Below are 16,399 nucleotides of genomic sequence, written 5' to 3'. Positions count from 1 at the left end.
GTGAATTTACATTTAAAAGCTTTCAATATCCCTGCCACTGCCAATCTAAATAAATACAAGTTTGTAAATCCACCACCAAATTTTCTAGAAGTACCCCGGTGTAGGCAGTGAAAGGGATTAGTATTTAGTTCGTTCAGTTAGTCAGCTAGATCCGATTCCGACCCGACGTTGGCCGGTTCACAGATGCCTCCACCACTCCGACCAGCACAGCAGACAGACACGTAACAATGCAACGGTCCATATTAAGAATACTATTCTTTACTATTTTTAGAGTGTCGGACTAAAAATTTACATTTACAGAAAATGATCAGTCATCGCATTTCCCACTCAACCATTATAAAGCTGGTCAGAAGCAGCAGTAATATCTATGATTCAAATGAGTTAAGAACTTTTTTGCAAAGAATGCATCACACGGAAGGCATTTTTTAAGTGGCCAAATCCATTCCATACAAAATCTGACATTTCCCAGATTTATACAATACATCCTTGATATTGTTGTGGTTTCTCAGCTACACCACAAATTCACAAAAATTATTTTTTTTGTGACCAGCTCCATTAATCCTATCCGACGGAGGCGTAGCCCTTCAAAGTTATTAGAGAATACAATTTGAATGTGGAGACGTAATAAATTCGTTAGAGAAAGGTTAGGCAGAAATTTAATCGATGAAAAATAATGTGAAGAACAAGACGATGAATGTGGACCTTAAACACTAACACAAAAAGGAAACTATTTCAATTTTAAAAACAAATTGGAAAAAGTTTTGAAAGTGACATGCCTCATTTTCACATAACCTAAAATTTAGTAAAAATAAACAATTACCTTAAGGATATTTCCTCTTTTCGTTATCGACAAAAATGTTTTGGATGTCAACATCTTGTAGCTGCTGTTTTGCTTTACTGTAAATTATATTTTATCTCCACGACACATTACTAAAATTGCCGGGCAATAACGATCGGGATTGACAACTACGGCATAGAAGATTGAATCTAATTTTGTTTTTGGTTTTGATTGTTGCCTATGGTTAATATGTTTCCGTAGGTACTTGAAAGTGGTTAGTAAAAAAAGTAATCAATAATCGGCCGGTAGGTATGAAGTGTGTATTCAATATTACGAATCGTAGGGCTGATTATGAGTTTATCCTCTTTCCTCCGTGAGTTTACGATCAAGATAACACTGCGTTTATATGATACAGTGCCCTATGCACCATCGGGTGCGGATATGGTTTAGAAGAAGAAGAAGATGTATGAGGAGATGCGTGATGTGGAAGAAGCGAACATTGTTTGCAAAGACAGAGTAGTGTGGCATTCTATTCTCTGTGTGAAGCGGCGTGGTAGTTGGTTAGCATATATCAGAGGATTTTAATTGCGTTTTTTTTTAACATCCTGATATATTGCATAATTTGGGTGTTTAAAATATTACATTAAAAATCGTTTTTCTTCCCATTAAAATATTCACTTCTAGGCGCGCAGATAGATCATTTGTTCGTTATCAGACAAAAAAAAAAATATAATAAAACGACGGCGGGTTTCTTCAAAGCCTAACCTTTCTTTAGAAAAATATATTTTATTATTTCGAATTGTAAAATAATTTTGCTTCGGAACAATGACAACAGACCATCAATGTTTACGATGGGTAAGACCGGCAATTAAGGGAATTTTCGGCCGTTAGGAATAATGCATTTCGTCGGCCGCGTCTAGGGTCGTTAAAAACGGGCTGACCCACGGACCCAAGGCTACGATCATAAATATTATGCCGCCTTTGTAACTACCCTCGCGCCGCCTCTCGGGAGTGGAAGGCAGAGAGAGGATAGAACGTCACACTACCTTGTCTAACTTCCGCCATCTTTCCTTGTACGCGTCCATAAGGCACTCCCGTGTGTACTGGCAATACATATGGATGAATAAACAATAATAAAAAATAAAAATAAAATATATATATATATACATCACGCTCTAAGTTCCATTTAGGAAACTTGAAATAGCAATTAAAATTGAAAATTAAACTTTACATTAAAATCAACCTTGTCAGGAATCGAACCTGAACTTCGAGTGGTTGACAAACGCGTCAACCACTACTCTGAAAGGAGTCTCTATTAATTCATTATTTTATGTAATAATTATAAGTTAATCTAGTTATCATAATCAGTTAATTAAGAATCAGTTAGTTAATAATAAGTCGTGATATAATTAGTTTTGTTAACTTTTAATTATTTGTAAGTCTATAACTCGGTTACTATTAACTAGTAGTTGTGGACACCATATGCTCCACCTAGGGAGCAGATATGGGTTTAAGATTATAGTAAGTAAGCTACGATAAGATTATTCTTAAGTTAACTAGGGTAAAGAGTAAGCGAGAGGGGTAGTACGACCCTCTTGCTTTAGCAACAGTAGGGGTAGCACGCGAGCTGAAGACGCCTCACCCCAGTCGACGAAAAATCCCCGACCGCGCAGGTCGAACGCGCACGCCGTCGCGCTCGGCCCGAGCCCAAACCCGGCACTTCATCAGCTAAGTGCTCAGCCGCGAGGAGAAATCGTGTGAAGTGAAAAGTGTTCATTTCTCCAAGACACGATGTAGCCAGCACTACAAGGCCATCTTCCAGCCGCGAAGATGCCTCATCCCTCATCCTTCACATCGAGGAACGCCAGATTCCTTCCAACAGCGAAGGAACTGCTCATCTAGGACGTCCGCCGTCCACCCAGGAACACTAGATTCCTGCCCCTCCAGGAACACCAGATTCCTGCCCCTCGAAGACCGCCCAGCCTACAACCTGTGGCCGTCACGCCCAACGGGATTCCACAACCCCGGAGCCGTTCATGGCTCATAACTGTGGAACAATCTCAATCTTCGTTACGGTGTTTCGTTAAGTGAATCTGTGAACAAGACATGAGCTAGAAAAGTGAACTTTGGACTGTGTTGAGGACCTTTCGTTTAGTATAAGCTATTTTCTAAGTGTTGTAATCTAGGGTAAGTCATTTTAATAATATGTCTACGTAATCGATTAAACCAGGTACATGAAACATTCAAGTTTTAATTATCCTTCCCCCTCTTTTACCTTTATCTTGATTGTAATTGTATTCAATTCGATGCATACTTCCTCCGGGCTCAAATAAACAAAGATTAAATTCATTCAGATTAGATTTTAACAAGCGCGATATTAATATATTGTACATAGCGGGGTAACACGGTACACGAGGCTTCCTTTTCCGCGGATAATCGAGTTCCCGGAATTCGTATTCGCCGCCATGCGAGAACGATCAATGGCGATTCCCCCCCCCCCATTATCTCTCCAGAACGTAGCCGTCAGGATGATTTCCCTCCGAAATTATCGATCAAACCCCTTCTCTATGTCCGAATAGTAATCCCGAATAATCAGAGTGTTGTTAATCCCAATGATTCCTTTTTTCAATAGTTTCTTAATCAATCAATTTCGGTTTGCGATCGACTAATTAGGCATTCTTGGGCTCCATGTCTATGGCTGTATTAAATCAACACCGATCTATTATAGATCATATCGCTCACTCCTTTCAAGAACGTCATAAATCAAAAAACTTGATTTTTCAGGAGAATGTTTTTAAAGTTTAAAAATAAAACACAATGTATTGAAAATAAATATCAAGCCACTTATTGAACTTTTTACTGTGCAACAGATCTTTTTAGGTAAAACCTGACGGTTTTTTCTCCATTTGAAAAATATTAAGTATATTTTTTTTTAAATAATTAAACAAAACCTTTTCTTCAAAATGCAAAAATATCATTTTCTGCCCTGTAGTGGGTAAATATTAAGTTAAAAATATGCCTCTTTTGCTGGGATATAGTACATTTTCTGGGCATTCCGAAAACATGCCCAACTCAAAATTGACGATTTTTGATTTATGACGTTCTTGAAAGGAGTGAGCGATATGTTCTTTGGGTACCCGTGGATTGACGGCTACCCGAGCTTCCTTTCAGACCTCTCCAGCAAAAACGATCCATTTCCTACTAACATCCTAACCTTATTAACCTCCTCTAACAATCTTTTATATAAAATAATTTGTAAATATCTTAAAATAAATTGCATAAATTTGAAAAAGACGTATGATTACTCACTTAAATAACTATTTTAAACAAACCAATAGTCGGGTTGTGGTCCCGTGGTTAGTGCCGTGGACTCTTAAGTCAGAGTTTCTCGGTTCGAGCCCACTTTACCACAATTTGATACCTATTTCTAATAATGATCCATTTAGGCTCACAGAAATAGGATAAAATTGAAATATTTGTGTAAATAATAAAAACACAAATATTTCTCATTTATTTAAAAAAAATCAAACAAAAAAATTACTAATAAAACTAACCCCACTAACAGAAATACTGACACTTGAAAGTCAAATGTAAAAATTGTAAATAAAAAATGACTGGACACTGGCTAGAGCACTCGATTTGGGTGAAAAGCCATTAAAAAGAAGAAAAAGAAGATGATATCTGAATTTATCTGTCAAAAAAGTGCCACAGATTTTTTTCAATAGTATCAATTCATAACTTTGATTTTGACGGAGTTATTCTGTCAGATTGCCGGATTTCGCACCAAATATTTAGTTTTTTTAATTATTATTTTTAATTTTATTTAAGCGGTATCCGGTATTCTGTGTCACGGACCCGTAATCCTTAGTTTGTTTTTATAATTAGTTGATAACTGTTCTCTGATCCCAAACGCCGTATTGCAACTATTGCACCATTCTGTGTAACATCAAACTTTTGATTGCAATAGATAGTACTCTTTATCAGTAGTTTTTAAATATAAAATGGAACTTCCGAGGATTTCTAGGGCCTTGCGTGCTCATCTTCCTCTGGCCCCAGTAAGACAACTGAAGCCTTCTACAGATGTACTTAGAAAAATATTGACCAGATCGAATCAAGAAAACAAGTAAGTGCAAACGTTTTCCTCAAGCAATATAAAAATTTCTTCCAGTAAGCATTATTCATTCATTCAAACCCTTATCCGCACCTCAATAGTGCATAGGGCACTGGATCATATAAACGCAGTGCTATCTTGATCGTTGACACACGAATGAAAGGTGATCAGCCCTCCGCTTCAGGTACCAATCCAGGGTAATATTGAATAAATATTATAGTGAAAAAAATCACTTATATTTATTTGACCCCCCCCCCCCCGGAAATCGAACCCAAGACCTCCAGAACGGTAGCCGAGCGTGCAATGCTCATTATACCTGATAGTCCTACATCATGGTGAAAAATACAACACTCACTCTAGGTTTAAGACAGTTGAATTATGTTATAGTTACGAAGATAACGTAGAACATATTGTTGATGTCTATTTGACTGTTTGATGAAGAAAATTTCTATTATTTGATAAAAACATTTAATGTAAGTTTACTATATAGTTATACTTTTATGTATATGACAGTTTATTTTTAATTTTAGATTACTTAAGTGAAAACCTGTAAATGGAATTTTATTTTTTTTAAATTTTATTATATGCTATTTTTGTATGTATTCTGTTGGTTTTCCAATAAATAAATTTTAAAATTTTAAAAAAGATTGCTGTAAACAACTTAGGTTTTTCAAATCGCAAACTTTCGTCAGAATGGGAACGATATACCTATTTTATTTGCCTCGTTTGAAAAATATGTACAATTTCACGGGCTGACCTGATGAATAAATAATTATTTTAGGACTTTATCATGGAAGGACCTTCTGGAACATATAAGCAATGACCCGGAATGCGGAAGAGACGTTATAAAGAAAATGCAGAACTTGAGACAGCTGACGGAACAAATAACTGGAAATGATCAAACTCCGAAAATCGTGGATGAAACTTGTATATTTTTACTTCGCCTATTTCTCAATGAACAGATTGTTCTCCTGCGTCATATTTCAAAAATGAAACAAATGTTTGGGCAGTTTTCCAGTTCTAAAGCGAATGAAATATGCGAGGTAAATGGCCTCATTGATCTATCTGTACATTTTACAATCTTCACCTTATTTTTCTCACTAGTTAACTAACTGACTAACTAACCATCTCGCAAAGGTAGGCAAAGAGAAAAGAATGTCACATCACTCGATGTGTCTTTCACTCAATGTGTGTTTAATGTCTTAGCAAACATTCTTTCCCTCTTCAACATTCATGCATCTCCTCATACATACCCGCTGATTATTCAGAGTCCTGACCTGACCACTTTCAAGTATTTGAAATACTTTATCATGCCAAATTTTCCCTGCTTTATTTCAAACTACATTTGCCTCATTTTTTTGTTGCTCTTAGTATTAATTTTACTGTTAACACTTAGGATGGGAAAGGTATTTTTACCATTTCGGTCGATTGATGCTTGGACGGGAAAGGTATTTTTACTTTCTGCGCTAGCCTCATTTCAAAGTCTGAAAAGAAGGAATCATCCAATGGTTTTATATTAATGTCATATACCAAACTCTTTGTTAAGGTCTTAACTATATATACATAATTATCAAATCCCATCGCCGTCGTTCCGCAGATGTAAAAAATACCTGTCTGAAATATGTTAATACTAATTTTGAATGAACTAATATTTCTATTTTTTTAATAAAACAAATCAATCGTTTTCTTTTATTTTTATTTAATCAAATAAAACAAATCAATCATTTTGTGAGTTTAAGCAATTAAGTAAAATAAGTAAGAATGATATTTCTTTAAATTTGCCGTCTAGGTTGTCAAAAATATATCATCTAACATCTCAGATGAGTGCAAGGAGATAATTGAGAAGAACATAATGGAAGCAAGGGAACCTGCGAAGGAATGGGGAGAACATATCAAAGTGAACCTTCCTTCGAGTACCCCGTACACTCGTCCCACATCACACCTGTCTGATATGAGACCTAAGGCATCCGCAATACACAAAGCTATCAGCAGTTTCAGTATGAAGTATGATAACTCCAATGATGTTCGCAGAACCGATAATAAAGTAATCAATAATAGATCCATGCCTGGATCTTCTGGTTTTGATATTCAGGTCTGTAACTTTTGATATAATTAATCACTTTTGATTATGTTTATAAAATTTTTGCATAGTTCTGAAAGTGTGTAAGTATTTATGGTATATGAGTATGCATATTTGTCTGCTGAAAATTCGAAACAGGAATACATCTCAATAGATATTAATATATTAAAATTTCGTTGAGATAGTTTTTAAAGTTTAAAAATAAAATACAATGTATTAAAAATAAATATCAAGCCACTTATTGAACTTTTTACTGTGCAACAGATCTTTTCAGGTAAAACCTGAAGGTTTTTTCTCCATTTGAAAAATATTTTGTATATTTTAAAAAAATACACAATTCAAAATGCAAAAACAGCACTTTCTGCCCTGTAGCGGATAAATATTAAGTTAAAAATATGCTTCTTTTGCTGGGATATAGTACATTTTCTGGGCATTCCGAAAACACGCACAACTGAAAATTTTAGATTTTTGATATATGACGTTGTTGAAAGGATTGAGCGATGTATGTAAAGCCCGATCTTTAATATTCATATACACATTGTATTGTATTATCACATTCAAATTCCTAAATATTTCCACAAATAGATAATTTAACATCTTGGTAGTTAATAATATAGACACTGGGAGGTTTATATACTGCCCTCTTATTATTGGTCAACCAAAAAAATGGTACCTTTTACATGCATTTATGCCTCGAATTAGAAAATAACACTTCAAAATTGATCAAACAAATGTTCAAAATATGAAATAATCAAACATGTACAAAAATAAATACAAAAACCTCCCTGGCTTGTTTAAGGCAGCAAAGAAAGCTGGCGTCGTATCTTACAAAGAGCTGTAACTCATGGGTGGCCAACATTTTCAGCAGCCGGGCCAGATTTTAGAAATAAGATTTCTTACCGGGCCGTAAAACAAAATTATATTATATAAACATATTTATTATGTACTTTTCAAAATTATTTGCATGTTCAGCCTCGTAATGCCATTTGATGTTATACTTTTTCAAGATAGAAACAGAAGCATTTCATATCAGGCATGTTGGCTTTGTTTTAATTCCACGAAAAAATAGTTTATAGTCCATCTGTCTTAAAAACTTCTCAGTTCTTCTGTTACTATTCTCTTCTTTAATCCAACGTCTTTACTACTTGACGACATTATGGGTCTTGAAATTATCGGGATAGTGAAATAATCCCATATATGGGATACTATACGAACTACGCACCATGGAATGTTCTTTGGGTGGTTTTGTGTACACTAAAGAAAAAAATGTGTGATTTGCTCCGCGGGCCGCAAGTAGACACCCGGCGGGCCGCGGGTTGGCCACCCTTGCTCTAACTAGTATAAAATGTTAAAAATTACTTTCAATCATTTTGGATAACAGATTAATACATATTTCCTCATAAATTAACTCTTTTTTTCTAGCATGATGTCATATGGCTAGAAAATGAATTACAAAAGTATTATTCTAGTAGTAATCCATCCGGGGTGTCCAGTACTGAATTCATGAATTCCATTGTAAAAATGTTACAATCCCTGAAATCAAATGATGAGTTACAAAATGAGCTGTTTGATTTACTCGGATTCGACAGATTTGAATTTATCCAAACTATTTTACAACACAGAGCTAATTTGATTAAGCCGGCTGTAAAACCAGCTGAAGGTATGTTTTGAAATAAAAATATTATTACCTATCTATTTATTTATTTTATTTGTGTTATTATTTTGATCATTCTTCCTTTTTTATAGGACAAAACAAAAACCAACAGCCAAACTACCTGTGCCAGGTAACTGTCCAATCGGAACAAGAGAGAAATATGATGAAACAGATGCGTAAAGATGTCAAGAAATCGGGAAAAAATAATAAGAATAATGATGAAGACGAAGATGATATGGAATTTAATCCAGTCGCTTTGAGAATTAAAAGGTAATTAAATTGAGATTATCTATTATTTATATAATATACAATGTTCCTGTCTTCATCTTAATCTTATAATATACAACCGAGTCAACACTGTGTCAATGTGGGGTGTTACCCTATGTGGTGCTTGGATGGGAATAAGGACCACTATGAGAAAATAGAGACTTTTCTCTGTCTCTAAAATACAGACTTTGCGGGTTATTCCTTTATTTAAAAAAATCTTCAATGCATGAGGGATTGTTTTAATGCAGAGGTTCCCAACCCCGTGTAAATGATTCGTATGTGTCCACCACTATTCGACAGAGACAGAATTTTTTCATAAATATTAATTAAAAATGTGATTTTTTTGTTGTTGTAAGTTTTAATTTTTTTTGAGTGCCTAGATTTATTAACTACGTTCGTATGTTTGCGATATTGTACGTATGAATGGTTTCTTTGCTGACAGTACTTAAAAATAAGTCAATTAAAAATAGGTAGCTCCCGCCACCCTATCGATATTTTAGAATGTGCTCTAGAGTACAAAGAGGTTGGGAACCCCTGTTTTAACGTATATCTATTTGACTGTCTTAAGATGTAATTTGTTGAATATATCCTCTTTGGAAATCATTTCTCAATGTCTCAGAACTTAAAGTATTATTTTAATGTTTGATATTTGTGCAACATTACGAATATTTAATAGTTTGTCACTCAAAAAATCCAAAAATCCCATACTGCTGATATACTGACATAAAGCATAGTAGATTTTCACTTATCCTCTTGTATTTAGGATGTATTGTTTTTAAAGTTTTTTTGTGTTTTGTATGTGTTTAGTTTGCAAAATCCATGTTTAATTTTTCGTCTATTTGTGTACCTAAATATTTGATGTTGTCTACGTTTGTTGATTAACTATTATATTTTTTTGCTTTCAGACAAATGGCTCTTACTGCTCCTGTTAATAATTTGCTCACGATGCCCAGCACAAGACTTGAACGCCAACGAGCACTGCCTAGGAAAGTTGTATATCCCAATGTCTACGATTCACAAATACAAGCAAAACATATGGCAGGTAAGATCTTTTTGTATATAATTTTATGCAAATAAAATCAACAAACTTCTCATTTCTCAGGTGTTATTGTGATTGAAAATTAAGTGATGGCAAAGCGATTGTCCAGAGTAGCATTTTAATAATTTTCCTGAAAAATCACCTTTTTTTAACAATTTATTTAGTGCTGTTTTTGTAAGAAATAACCTCAAGGCTGCTTCACAATATACAATAATTTATAAAAACATGTTCTACCCCTATATCCAAAAATGTAGAGCGCAGGAATTATCACCTTGCCTTTATATAATCACCGATTAAGCTAACACCACTTCATTCCGATGCAGTCCCCTATGCACTCAGGTGCAAGTAGGAGCCAAAATATTTTTTCCAGTGTATCTTCTTAGGCCGAAATAAGCAATCATGATTTTAGTTATCCACACAATCCAAAAAAAAATTGGGATCCATCGCTCCATACCATAATATCTTACCATTATCCGCACCCAACGGTGCATAGGGCACTTCATTATATTGACATAGTATTATATTGATAGTTAATTGCATGAAGGCAAAGTGATCAGTCCTGCGCTTTTTGTACCAGTCCAGTGTGATTCAAATAAATATGAGTGTAAAAATCGCTTATATTTATTTTTACCCGCCTGAAAATCCAACCTGGGACCTCCAACATGGTAGCCAAACGCGCTTACCACTACACCACGAAGGTGGATTAGCCATTCAAATTATATTATACAATTCTGAAACAGGTAGTTGATGTTTTTTTATTTTTATTTTGTAGGATTCATATGTGGAACCAAGATGATGCTGCCAGAAGGAGTGGAGAGGATTGATAATAAAATGTATCAAGAAGTAATCATTCCGCTTAGTGAACCAGCCCCTACAGAAGTTGGCAAGAATTTAGTTCCCGTTTCATCCTTAGATGAAGTATGTTTTAAATTTCTTTTTCATTTATTCATACTTTTCAATATCATATATACTCGTATTATGAATGATGCTACCAAATTAGATTGTCCGGTCCCAATTTACTACAGGATGCGCCATATTTTATGTTGTTATGTCAACATTGAATAACTTTATTTATCAATGATTCACTTGAGTAAACATGTTTTTGAAATGTCAATTAAGTACAATTTTAATCATGAATCGCTTTACACCGAAAAAACGCGCCAAAATAGTGACACTTTACTTTTAAAATAGTCGCCAACAAGCAACGTCTGACAACACTATTCATCGATTGGTGTTGAATTTTCTCAAGCATGGGAGAGTGGGAGATTGTTTCAAGCAGTGGGAGATCGTCCACATGCTGTTCATAAACGCTCAAGATGTTCCAATGAACTGATTGAAGCTGATTACCGCCTGATATGCTCGAAAAAGTGATGGAAAACTTCAAAAATCAAAAGAGTGCTCATTTTGCTTTGGCCAATAAAGATGGCCACTTGATGGATGTTGTATTCTAAAAGTAATTCATGTAAATTGTATATAGCCAAATTAAATCAAAATACCTGAAATACAGAAATCATTTATTTAAAAAAAAGTTATTTAATATTTACATAACTACATAAAATATGGCGCAGCCTGTAGAAAGTCAAATATCTCAATATATGATTCTTTTTGCAGATTGGTCAAGTGGCGTTTGATGGGACGAAGACCTTAAATCGAATCCAATCCGTGGTATATCAAACAGCTTACAATACCAATGAGAATTTGCTCATCTGCGCCCCGACCGGCGCTGGTAAAACAAATATTGCGATGTTGACCATAGTTCACCAAATCAACCAGCACATTGAGAACGATGTTATTATGAGGAACAAATTCAAAGTAAGATTGTTATTATAATCTATTTTATAATATTGATAGGCTCAGTTTGCTATTGTGGGCATTAACACATTGTTTGCGGGAAACGCTTAAAAAGTCTTTTTCATACTGTTAGTAGAGAGCGGGAGATGCTTATATGAGTGAGCTTTGCCAAAAAACATTGTGCAGATCGGAATTGGGTTTGCGGTTACTTGTGATTAGTAGAGTTGATGAAAATAAATCAGCAATGTTTTCTCTTCTTTATTTAAGGTATATCATGTCATGTTTGTTTAACCTGATCACCGTGTTTAAAATCATTTATGACATTTACACTACATGTCAGAATTATACTATTTTTTTTATTTTTTTATTTGATGCACTAATTTTGAATTTTTTTGTTGTTTTGTTGCTAACAAAATAACCTTTTTTTAAATCATTTTATATATATCTTATTATAACTGCATTATAATGTCGACCTGCTTCGAACCACACAAATTTTTCATCAAGACTAATAAATACCTAACACATTTTTAATAGGTGGCACAAACTGTACACAAACCACAGATAAAAAGTAATAAGTTAAAAAGAAATCATGTAGATTCAGTTTTTGAACCAATTTTTTTTTCTTTTCAGATCGTTTACATAGCACCAATGAAAGCCTTGGCAGCTGAAATGACGGCGAATTTTGGAAAAAAGCTGAGTCCCCTGGGAATAGTTGTCAAGGAGTTGACGGGAGACATGCAACTTACTAAAACTGAGATAATGCAAACACAGATGCTGGTCACGACGCCTGAAAAGTGGGATGTCGTCACTAGGAAAGGGACAGGTACCCAGCTTGCCTTTATTATAAAGCGGAAAACATCATCCATTCCAACTCTTAAGCACCAAGCTATGACACTATGAAATTCACACACGTCTTCATTTTTTAAATCACCCCCGTAAATGCCCAGACTTCTATATTCTTCTTCATCTTTGATGAGATGTCAAAAAATAATTTTTAAATCAATGAAGATATATGTATTTGCCATATGGTTTTAAACTATCTTTAGATATGGACATTTGATATATTTATCTGTTATTTATCATCATTATCATAATATGAGACTTACCAACCTTAATATTAAACCAACCTGTAATGTTTTTTTTTTATCAGTGTCCTAAAATTGTGAAAAATGTATGAATAAAGATGGGTTGTGGTCCCGTCGTTAGTAACACCTTGATACCTTATTTTCATAATGGAGCTATTAGACCTACAAAAATAGTAAAAAATTGAAACATTTGTTTATACAATATGAACACAAATATTTCTCTTTACAAATAGAAAAATGGATTTTCAACTTGAAAAAATTATTAGATATTTTTTATTTTATTTTTACTGGTTCCTCCAAAAAAATACTTAAATTTAAAGAAAATAAAGACAGTAAAATTATTGCATTTAGCACATATTTTTTAGTGATTTCACTGTAAATAAAAATATGGTGATAATCAATATTTATTGATTTATTATCAAATTGCTGTTACATATATGAGTAGATAAAGATTCACTCTTATATGTAACAGTAATAAATAATACTTTTACACAAAAATTACATGTGTATATTATTTTGTATTATTTTTTGACATCTCATCAAAGATGAAGAAGAATATGGAAGTCTGGGCATTTACGGGGCTTACGACCGTCATAGGCTGGTTTGAGTGATCACTTTACACACGTGTAACATTCACCAATTCTACCCATTATTGACAACCACACTACTCAAATTCTTGGAAGTTCTATATATAGACTATAAGTTCTATATATAAACCAATTTAGAAACCTTGTTCATGAATCACTAAAACTTCACTAGAGACATCTATTGGTGAGATGTAAAGAAGCTTTTTATTAAGCAGAAACTCTTATATTAGTATATTAATCCAGATTTTGTGAACAAGTATTTGGACACACTCAAAATGTTGTAAATATTATTTTGTATTTTTCATTTATGTAGAATTTTAATACAATTTTATTTATTGTATAAGAAAGGTTTTTAATACAAAACTAAAAATTTTAATTTAAAAGACAAATCATAATTTTTGCAATTCAACCTTGAAATACAATTTTTGTTTCTTTTTGTTATTGTTGTTGGTGCCTTTCAACAGAACACTGACAAGTTTTTCTTATACTTTTATTTATTTGTTAACTAGGTGATATCGCCCTGACGTCGTTGGTTCGGCTCTTAATCATTGATGAAGTCCATTTACTCCACGGAGAGCGAGGACCAGCAGTCGAGGCTCTGGTAGCCAGAACTTTGCGGCTTGTAGAATCTTCCCAGAGTATGATCCGCATTGTCGGCCTGTCTGCTACTCTGCCAAATTACATCGACGTTGCCACGTAAAAATTTTTTTTTGCTACACCTTGCCTTTTTTAATTATCTGTTACATTATTAACCCTAGATAACTAAACATTCGTCCATGCGACGACACCTTTTCCAAAAAAGTCAAGTGCACTTACTTCCCTGCACCCCGCACCCGCCAGGCTTTGTTTACAGAATAGTGATTTATTGTTAAATGTCTCTTACATTCATTTCCAATAAACCAAACGTAAGTGTCATGTAACCAGTTACTATTTTTAATAAATACTGATAATTTTCACGTTTTTAATTGCGTAGTCCACCTGATGAATGTTTAATAATAATAATAATAAAACCCTTACCGCACCCCAATGGTGCATAGGGCACTGCTTCATATAAACGCAGTGTTACCTCGATCGATTACACATGAAGGAAAGGTTATCAGCCCTCCACTTCAGGTACCAGTCCAGTGTAATATTGAATAAATATTAGAGTGAAAAAATCACTTATATTTATTAAACCCCCCTGGGAATCGAACTCGGGACCTCCAGAACGGTAGCCGAGCATGCTGACCATTACACTACGGAGGCGGATGATGAATGTTTAGTTGAATTAGATTAAATAGATGAATGTTTAGTCACTATGTATCTACAAATATAGTTTAGTTAACTAGGGTTAATAAATTTTTTTACTATTCGACACAAAATTTTAACCCTAAGGACGAAATATCGAGAGATGAAGCATCTGTTTTTTTGTATATGAAGGGAATATGAAAGTTTGAGTATCCCAGGTTGTAAACCCTGGGAATGGTGAGATGTATACATCTCTTCGTATATTAAAAAAATATAATACACCTATTATTTTTTGACATCTCATCAAAGATGAAGAAGAATATGGAAGTCTGGGCATTTACGGGGCTTACGACCGTCATAGGCTGGTTTAAGTGATCACTTTACACACGTGTAACATTCACCAATTCTACCCATTATTGACAACCACACTACTCAAATTCTTGGAAGTTCTATATATATGAACCAATTTAGAAACCTTGTTCATGAATCACTAGAACTTCACTAGAGACATCTATTGGTGAGATGTAAAGAAGCTTTTTATTAAGCAGAAACTCTTATATTAGTATGTAAATGCCCAGACTTCCATATTCTTCTTCATCTTTGATGAGATGTCAAAAAATAATATGAAAATAACTCCTGTAGTTGGAGATAATCCAGATTTTGTGAACAAGTATTTGGACACACTCAAAATGTTGTAAATAATACACCTACACATATTACACCTAAATGTTATTTTCATATCAAAAACTCTATTATTTTCAAATGGCTACTTTATAAAATGTTGACAATTTACAAAAAATTGTTTGTTACTTACAACTTCACGTGTTGAATTGCTCTCCAAACACAATTTTTTTTTTTGGGAATGTGTGTAATTTACGTATTTGTATAAAATCACAATTACGTATATGTATATCATTTTTATGAAATTTCATAGACAAATTATCAATGAAAGTTATTAATTTGAATTATAATTTCTTATCAGGTTCTTAAGAGTGAATCCTTCCATTGGCCTATTTTACTTTGATTCACGTTTCCGTCCGGTTCCTCTATCTCAAACCTTCATTGGAGTGAAAGCCACTAAAGCGTTACAGCAGGTAATAATAATTATTGTTTTATGAATAATATTTATCTCGTCTTTTTTGCAATAATAAACACCAATTTTCGGCATTGTGACTGAACTGTTATTGTTTTTTTCTCAAATTGTATTTATTTTTAAATATATGTAAGTATGTTCATTTCAATATGCTGTTTTATTTGAGTAGTTTAATATGTTCTCCACCAATACCAGAAAGAAATACTAAAATGGTCAGTATTTAAGAAAAATATTGTGGATTTAATGACCACTTTTGCAAAAAAAAGACCATTTAATGACCATTTTTAGCATACATATAAGAAAAAATCTCAACACTGAAATGATTAAAGTTTTGATTTCTCTCTTGTAGATGAATGACATGGATATTATCTGCTATGACAAAGTGTTCGATATGGTGCAGAAAGGACACCAGGTTATGGTATTTGTCCATGCTCGAAATGCAACCGCCCGGACCGCTCTTGTTCTGAAGGAAATGGCTCAAAACAAGGGGCAGATAAAGTCTTTTGAACCTGAAGATTGCGTTGGCTTAGTAAGTGCCAAACGCTCTATTGCCAGTGGGAAAAATAGACAACTCGCTGATCTTTTCCCTTTCGGTTTTGCCTGCCATCATGCAGGAATGTTGAGAAGTGACAGGTAATCAAAAAAAATATTTTAATATCAAAAGGTAAATTTTTATGAAATAATGTT

At 33.9% G+C, this 16,399-nt stretch overlaps 2 protein-coding genes across 2 annotated transcripts in view; one reads left to right on the top strand and one right to left on the bottom strand.

Moving 5' to 3' along the window:
• Window positions 1–1,001, bottom strand: part of Dis3 (exosome complex exonuclease RRP44-like protein Dis3) — a 19,217-nt gene extending 18,216 nt beyond the window's left edge. Inside the window, exon 1 of the mRNA XM_088258592.1 lies at window positions 821–1,001. Within this exon, the coding sequence (XP_088114718.1) occupies window positions 821–874 (54 nt within the window). The 5' untranslated portion in view covers window positions 875–1,001. The remainder of the gene's footprint in view (window positions 1–820) is intronic.
• A 3,450-nt stretch (window positions 1,002–4,451) lies between these two features.
• Window positions 4,452–16,399, top strand: part of obe (activating signal cointegrator 1 complex subunit obelus) — a 35,569-nt gene continuing 23,621 nt past the window's right edge. The window contains exons 1-12 of the mRNA XM_088258600.1: window positions 4,452–4,901; window positions 5,671–5,932; window positions 6,679–6,981; window positions 8,392–8,629; window positions 8,716–8,893; window positions 9,796–9,932; window positions 10,702–10,847; window positions 11,541–11,741; window positions 12,351–12,543; window positions 13,902–14,088; window positions 15,602–15,713; window positions 16,062–16,345. Of these exons, the coding sequence (XP_088114726.1) occupies window positions 4,780–4,901; window positions 5,671–5,932; window positions 6,679–6,981; window positions 8,392–8,629; window positions 8,716–8,893; window positions 9,796–9,932; window positions 10,702–10,847; window positions 11,541–11,741; window positions 12,351–12,543; window positions 13,902–14,088; window positions 15,602–15,713; window positions 16,062–16,345 (2,363 nt within the window). The 5' untranslated portion in view covers window positions 4,452–4,779. The remainder of the gene's footprint in view (window positions 4,902–5,670; window positions 5,933–6,678; window positions 6,982–8,391; window positions 8,630–8,715; window positions 8,894–9,795; window positions 9,933–10,701; window positions 10,848–11,540; window positions 11,742–12,350; window positions 12,544–13,901; window positions 14,089–15,601; window positions 15,714–16,061; window positions 16,346–16,399) is intronic.

Source organism: Brachycentrus maculatus, unplaced genomic scaffold, assembly GCF_059751285.1.
Source record: "Brachycentrus maculatus isolate JH-2025_06_01 unplaced genomic scaffold, ASM5975128v1 h1tg000099l, whole genome shotgun sequence".
Taxonomy (NCBI): Eukaryota; Metazoa; Arthropoda; class Insecta; order Trichoptera; family Brachycentridae; genus Brachycentrus; species Brachycentrus maculatus.
This window is presented reverse-complemented; position numbering and strand designations above follow the sequence as displayed.